The sequence below is a fragment of the Sesamum indicum genome, linkage group LG10 (assembly GCF_000512975.1).
Source record: "Sesamum indicum cultivar Zhongzhi No. 13 linkage group LG10, S_indicum_v1.0, whole genome shotgun sequence".
NCBI lineage: Eukaryota > Viridiplantae > Streptophyta > Magnoliopsida > Lamiales > Pedaliaceae > Sesamum > Sesamum indicum.
This window is the reverse complement of record NC_026154.1, coordinates 6,298,404-6,306,031: the sequence shown is the minus strand read 5'-3', so window position 1 is coordinate 6,306,031 and position 7,628 is coordinate 6,298,404. Positions and strand designations below refer to the sequence as shown.

The 7,628-nt window shown below is 37.2% G+C and overlaps 1 protein-coding gene across 1 annotated transcript in view; it reads left to right on the top strand.

Annotated features, from left to right (window-relative positions):
* The window catches only part of LOC105172130 (F-box/WD-40 repeat-containing protein At3g52030), an 8,444-nt gene continuing 3,942 nt past the window's right edge, over positions 3,127 to 7,628 (top strand). Inside the window, exons 1-4 of the mRNA XM_011093468.2 lie at positions 3,127 to 3,343; positions 3,680 to 3,877; positions 4,975 to 5,029; positions 6,770 to 6,868. Of these exons, the coding sequence (XP_011091770.1) occupies positions 3,180 to 3,343; positions 3,680 to 3,877; positions 4,975 to 5,029; positions 6,770 to 6,868 (516 nt within the window). The 5' untranslated portion in view covers positions 3,127 to 3,179. The remainder of the gene's footprint in view (positions 3,344 to 3,679; positions 3,878 to 4,974; positions 5,030 to 6,769; positions 6,869 to 7,628) is intronic.

Here is a 7,628-nt window from a genome sequence, read left to right as displayed (position 1 = left end):
GAAATCATCATAGTGGAGGAACTATCTGCTCATTTCCGAGCACCTTCACACCTACCTGCTTATGATGGTACTACTAATTCGGTTGAACACATCCGTAAGTTAAAAAATGCAGCCTTGATGCACAGGTATACTGATGGCATTAAGTGTCGTGATCTTCTCACTCACTAATGAATTCTGCCCAATAATGGTTCAACAAACTTCCTGCTAGATCAGTTAAATCTTTTGTAGAATTTAACTCTTTTTTCCAACATCAATTCGCTAAGAAGTACCAAAAATCAGTTATTAGCCTTTTTGGGGTTAAGCAGGAAGACAATGAGATTCTAAGGGCCTATTTTTAGCGCTTCAACACAACCATCTTTGAGGTTCCAACAGCTCACCAGGAGGTGCTAGTCAGTGCATTCACCTAATGACTTAGTGGAGGCTCCCTTTTTGAGTCTCTAGTTAAGAAACCAGCCGTTGACTACCTAGACGTGCTAGCTAAGGCTGAAAAGTATGTGAACTTGAAGATGTCTGGCTGGTGAGAAGGAGCAGTGACGATAGGCGGAGGGAGAACGAGTTATCTTCCTCCAGCAGGAGCAGGGGAGAGCCTAGAGGATATTTCAACTCCTATGATCCAAAGGACGAGCACTATACCCCGTTCATCACCAACCCAGCTAGAATACTCATGGCAATTGATCAGCATCCCGCCTTACAAATGGCCTAAAGGCTCAAACAAACGTCCCCAGCTCCCGAATCTAAGTGTTTTTGTAGGTATCACATGGAGTATGGACATGACACCAATCGATGCCGCCAGCTAAGGCAAGAGATAGAAAGACTTATATAAGCTGGCTGCTTGAAAACCTATGTGGATAAAGAAAAAATATACGAGTAGAAGAAAGAAAGCTCCAACCACCGCAACTTTTGCAAGAGCAAGGAGCAAGCAGAGGATCTCTAAGAGGTTTTCTCAACTATCAAACGGTTATAACCTCAGGAAGTTTTAATCCTAAAATTTCTACTCTTTATTTACAGCTTGTTATCCTTGTCATTTAGCATTATCTCACAGAATAAAGGCAATTCTTACCTCATATCTTGTGTTATTCGCAAGCTCAGTTTTAACCTCCTAGCTGACTCCACATAAACCATCGCCACTAGCTGACGCATATCTTCACATAAGTCGTTCCTAGCTGGCATGTGCACTTACATAAGCTGCCACCAATTGGCGCACGCTCATAATAAGCCGCCACCAGCTGACGCATCCTTCTAATAAGTCGCCCTTAGCTGGCACATTCAGTCATCACCAGTTGGTACATACGCCTTGCAAACAGCTACCAGCTGACACACTTACTTCAGTTTCTATTAGTCTTCTGTTAGCACATCCTTTTCAGCAATGCTAATAAGACCTGGTTATCCTACTTAGCATTGCTCTACCATCTACATGGCATATTGTTGCATATCAAATAGATTGGATATTTTTCAGCTAAGTATTTATACTAACTTGTAGGAACAACAAAACATAGCAGAAAGGACTCTCTAGCTAGAGTCATTAAGCTAATCGACATTACTCAAGAAGCTCAGAGGGATTTGTCCTACAGTGGGGGAGTGAGGATGCCCCCTAAAATTATTAGGCCGAGCCCATAAGCTAGGCATACTAGCCCAATTGGCTCATCAGCGGGATGGATAAGGGCCTACTAACAAGACAGATAAAGCCTACCTGCAGGATGGATAAAGCCTATCAACAGGGAAGAAAGGCCTACAAGCTTACCTGCTATTTTACCGAACTGCCAGACCCAAGAAATAAGTCCATTTCATCCGAACACGTCATCATAAAGTTAGGAGGACACGTCACATATCTTGCCAACATATTTGTACACGTCCCCTTAAAGTATCTCCAGGTGCTTCCAGGTAAATCAGGCATAAATAAGCTGAAAAATCCATGAGTAACTAATTCCCTGAAAAATAGGCAGATCTGGCAGGATTTCGTCCATTTCACATATCTCAACCAATACTTATCCATATCATCAACGGTTTGTTGCGTGTAATAGCCAATTCAAATAGCTCTCCAATGATGTACGAACTCAGTATTTGACTTCATATCAGACTCTATACGAGCCTATAAATAGAAGTTTTGTGCATATTTGTGGTAATAAAAAAACAACTTCACATTCATCCTCAAACTTTCTCTTTTCTCGTACCATTCTCTCTTGTTTTTTAGCATATTTCAAGCCTATATTTTGCACTCTATGAATATTTATCACTCTCATATTGTATTTCACCATTATTCTCACTTTATTTCAAGTTTTTTCTTATATTTTTTCTTAAACTGTTACTAACTTAAGTATCGGAGTGCTAATTTATGTTTGTAGGGCTAGTCGTTCAATAATCTTGAATTTTTTTCAAAAGATTCTTCGACCCTTATGGTGTGGCCGAATTTCTAGTGCACATCATAATGGATAATTACGTAAAAAATAATTGTGGAGGGATTGAAAGCTACAAAATGTAACATTTATCAAGTAGTTTTATTGAAATTTAACTCCAAAAATAATTATTAGACAATTTATAAAATGAATATAAAAAAAATTGCAGTTACTCTCTAGTTGCAGGTTTCCCTTATTTAATTAGAGGGTTTTACCAAACAAACACTTAACATGTCAATAGGTCAATCTAGACCACATTTCACCAACTGTTGTCTACATAAACAAATTCTTTTGGGCCAGTTTACTTAAAGATAATGGGCTGGATAAGTGGCCCAATCCCGAATAATGTATTGTTTACTTTACATTATCACGGGCTGGACTACAATCATTCTTCCTCAAGCCCAATCCAATAAAGTTCCTTTACCCAAAATATCCTCACATTTTCAACTGCTAAAGACTATAATGCCCCGAAAGCACATAAAAATTACAACTCTTCTCTCTCACTCTTCTTGGAAATATTGGAGGATATTATTTCTTTCGATTTTTCATTTAAATTTGAATCCGTTCATCTAAATGAAGCTTGGGCGTTTCATCAAAATGAAAAATGAAAATGAAGTGATTGGGCCTTTGATTTTTTGATGAATTATTTTGAAAGCCCAACTGAAATTGGGCCCAAGGTTAAAAGCCCAACTGTTTTAATTCTCGCTTCCCTCTCACTGAAGTTTCTCGTTTTCTATCCACTCAAAAGAAAAATGAACCAACGGAAGAACTCCAGGAGGTAATACTATGGACCATAAGGCTTCAACGAGCCTCTCGCCACCGCCGGTGAAGAACCGGCGGCGTGCCGTCCCTACCACCTTCGACGCTCTGGGAAACGACGTTCTGTGTATGATTTTTGCTTTTCTCGACGTCGTCCAACTACTTCGCTGCGCCACTGTCTGCAAATCGTGGTACTTTTGTCACCTCAAAATTCCATTGCTTATTATCGAAATTATGTGGAAAGAAACGATTTTTATTCGTAATTTTGGTTCTCTTGTATTCATTTGTTAATTTGAGTTGGAAATCTTTCGTATAATATTTTAGTGGGGTTCATGTTAGTGAAAATGATCGTTTAGTCTGCGAGTATGTGTAACTTTTGATTGGCAATCTAATGATGGAACTGGTGGAAGAGTTAAGAGCACTGATACCTACTGCATAATGTTTCGGATTCATTTTATTTCTATGCACCTTAGAACATTATGATATACAGTAAAATAATCATTTACTTTCTTCTTTATCTGTTGAAGGAACACCGTGATTAATAAACTGAAGTTAGTGCAAATACAGTACCACAAACAGACAGATTCCGTCAGCCTCTCTGATGTTTCTAGTTTTTCGGAAAAGTCAATAAATATAGAGATGGAGCGGCTAGCGATGGAGCAACAGAGATTGTCTTTACAAGAAGGTCCTGTTGATATTTTTCAGTGGAAAGGTCACTCGGTAGGGTAAATATTTATCTCTTCTCTTCTATTCTATTGACGTCTATCATATTTTTAGTTGACTCAAGAACCTAAAAGCTAAGTTGTATTAAGTTTTAGCAACGTAAGTAACAAGAAATTGCAGGTTGGTTTTGTCATTATTTTGACCATATGTTGGTTGAAATTCTTCAATCGATTTGCTGCTAATACTATTCACACATTTAAAGAATAAGCAAACACTATTGTTTCATTACTTTGGCCTAATAGTTGATAAGGTTGATTTTATCGTGGATTTAGTTCAATGACTTAGGCATCCTCAGCCACTTTGTGTTATTATGGATTGTAACCCTGCATTTAATGTGCAAATCCAGAACAGATCAATGAAGGTGCTTCTAAAAGTATCCTGGAACAATACTTTGGGGGTTTTTGTTTGATTGTGTTGTGGTGTTATGGATTGTAAGTGCGGAAATTGAGAAAAAGGGAGCTACTGGAACAAAAGTACACTCAAGAAAATCAATTTGTAATATAGTCCACAATTATCACCTTGAAAGTAGTCATTCATATTTGTGGCCTGCGGGATATTATTATGATATATCATGGAATAATAACTTGATCATCCCTCTTTAGTACCATTTTTCTGGAGTAGCTAGGATTCCTAATATTCTAAAGATTAGGTTTTTTCTTTGGTAATTTGTCTCGGTCGAAATCTCTAATATTCTCATTGGATTTCTTCGGCCTTTTCCACTTTTATGTGGATATTGTAAATCTGATACTTGGATTTGCTTTTGCTGTTGATGTGAACCTTTTTTCCCTTCTCCAGACATTATGATGGTAACCCCTTTTACCATTTGTATATAAACTATAATGGATAAGAAATATCATTTTGCTTTTATGTCACTTTGTCTTTAAATGCAGTATGCTTTCTTTTGCTGAAACTTTTGGATGGTAATAGTTTGAGAGTTAATGCTTAATCAAAGTTATTGTGTTAAGCATTCATTTTTTTTACTTCTATTTCTTCTAATCATATCTGAAAATCTCATAGATTTTATTTGATCTCTTTGGGGCTCAAGCTGTTGTTGAATGCTGAATTTTCTTTACGACTTTTTTCAACCTGGTTTCCTCAGGATTAACAAATGCAGAATGAAGATGGGGTTGGTTCTCACTGGTGTTGGAGATAAGGTAGGGTGCATTCACCTTTTAGCCATTGTACGATCTTACTGTTAAATCAAATCTTACAAGCAATTTTTCTTCTCCATCCTGTTGTTAAATATGATTTCATTCTTTCACGACATGTGGATGATTTCATTTATGAAGCTATGATCTTATTTTGCTGTTCATAAAAAAGGTTACACCGTTGATTACTGTAAGGAACTTTACAATGTCCTCCATCTAAGATTTAACTTGACTATATAAATGTAAAAGTTGAAGATATGAAATGTCATTTCTTAGAAGTGTTCTAAGTATATTGTTTACAATTTACATTTCTCCATAGAAGTACTAAAGTTGGGGAAGCAATAAAAACAAATAGATAAAGTATTTTCGGTAAGAAGGAAACTGGTACATACCCAGATCATCCAAGGTCATTTGGGGTTCTTTTTGTGAAATTTCATTTGGTACAAATATTTTTTGCCCCTTGGCACTCTGAGCCCACTGCGGTTGCACTGGTTAAGTAGCAGGTTCATGTTGGCTGGGGAAGCGCACATGACTGGGAGATTATAGGCCAAAACTTGGCGTCCATAATAATAGGAACTTTACCTGGATTACTTTTCAAAAATTGTACTCGGTCGTGTAATTGAGGAATCCCTTGTGTATGGTTCAACTTCCTATGATTTCCTTACTACTGGGGCTGGGTGGATGAGGGCCCCTGTGCTTACTCTTAACAGGCTTCGGAATGAATTATGAATTTATGGCATAGCGCTTTGTGGAAACATGGACGTCCTGTCTTATTCATGTGCCTCTTTGATAGGATACTTCCATGGATTCCAAAGTATGCTTCCAGAATGTAGTTTGATTTGGCTGTGATTGTCAATATTCATGAGGAAAGTACCAACAAACATGTAGTTTAGATCTTAATTAGGATGTAAATATCTCTTTTGTGTAGCTCTCAATGTGCCTGCTTGAGCTTTTGAATATATTGTATGCGGCTGAGCTGATAAAGGAACAAATTATCTGGGTGAACTTTTGTGTAGCCTCCGATGTGTCTGTTTTGAAGACCTAATGATTTTCAATATACTATAAGCAACAGAGAAAGGACAATGAAGGACTCATGTTTGATATGGTGAAATAGTATAAATGTTATCAATAAAATTGTGTGTTGTTTTGCTCAATTTAAGGTGTTCTCGGAGAATATTCTAATACAGGCTCAATTTGTATTTCTTATGAACACTTTTCCTAAAGAATAAGTTTTATTTTGGTTTTATTTTCAAATAGTGCCCAATTTGACATCATGTGTCGTTTCAAGTGGGGCCCATGTGATGTTACTGGTGTCAAATCAAGAAGCTGTAAAAGACCATTCATTTGTGCTACAGTGTTTATTCTGTTCTATTTAAAAAAAAAAAGAGGAGAGAAATAATATGTGGTAGGTAAGGAGAGCATATTGAAAAAGAAAGATAAAGAAAAAAAAAGATGGTTGATCTAGGTACATTGGACATTTTTTAGTATGAATCTGGATTTAAAATAATTTTGCTGGGGTCAAGGAAGGCAATGCGAATTCTGTTCTTATTTCTTGGATTGAGTTGCATCATCATTTGCATTATACTAAATTTCTGATGAATGTAGTGCTGACTGATAATTTTGTTTGTCGGAGATGAGTCCACTCCATGTGCATGTGCATGTGCATGATTGTATGCATCTACCTGCACCCCCAAGGGGACTGTATATACATATTGCAAATCATACTATTTACTCCACAAATGACAGGTGATGCGTCTCTGGTCTGCAGAGAGGTGCAAGGGGTTGGATGAATATTATCTGCCTGATAAAGCACCACTAATCGACTTTGATTTTGATGAGGGGAAGGTAATAATGAGCCTTCTGTTGCTTCCAACATCTGTCTATGAAGAATGTACATTTGCAACATTTGTTGCAAATGCCTGTGTCTCAGCTACATTGATTTCCATCATATCTTGTAAATGCCCATACACAGCTGTTTTTGATTGAGGTGCCCGTATGGCTCTTGATTAGTTTGTACATAAAGCTCCTTTTGTTGATCCTAAACAACTATATTGTTCAGGCATTAGTCAGTCTTCACAAAGATTTGTAAGAAAAATATATATATGGCTCAGAATGAGCCTAAACCATCCTGCTGTATGCTTTTGTATCATCTAGCAAAGCAGAAATTTTCACATTCCTGGTTGATTTTCGGTTCAAGAAGCCACTATGTAAATTGCGGAATCGGCATCTGATATAGGTTACATATCATTGCATGTTACTTTCCTGTTCATGTCAAATTTAAAAATGTCACGTTGTTGAAATCACTTTTGATGCATATCATGCCGAAACCAATGGCCTATTGTCCTTTCTATTTCCTTCCAAGATGAGTCTGATCAACGGTTTTCTTGTGTGCGATTCAAGCTTGGTTGACCTCTACTTTTGTTATCTCACTTGGATGGTGCCTGAACAGCTGGCGGCATCTGAAGAACTTTCTTCCATGTCATTAATTTGAAATAAGATACCATTGGCTATTTGTAAACTTATATGTACAGCCTCATTTATAGAAAGGGATAAGCTTATGCCTGTTTTCTGCTGATTTTACTTGCTTCATTTTCCTGGTGTGAAA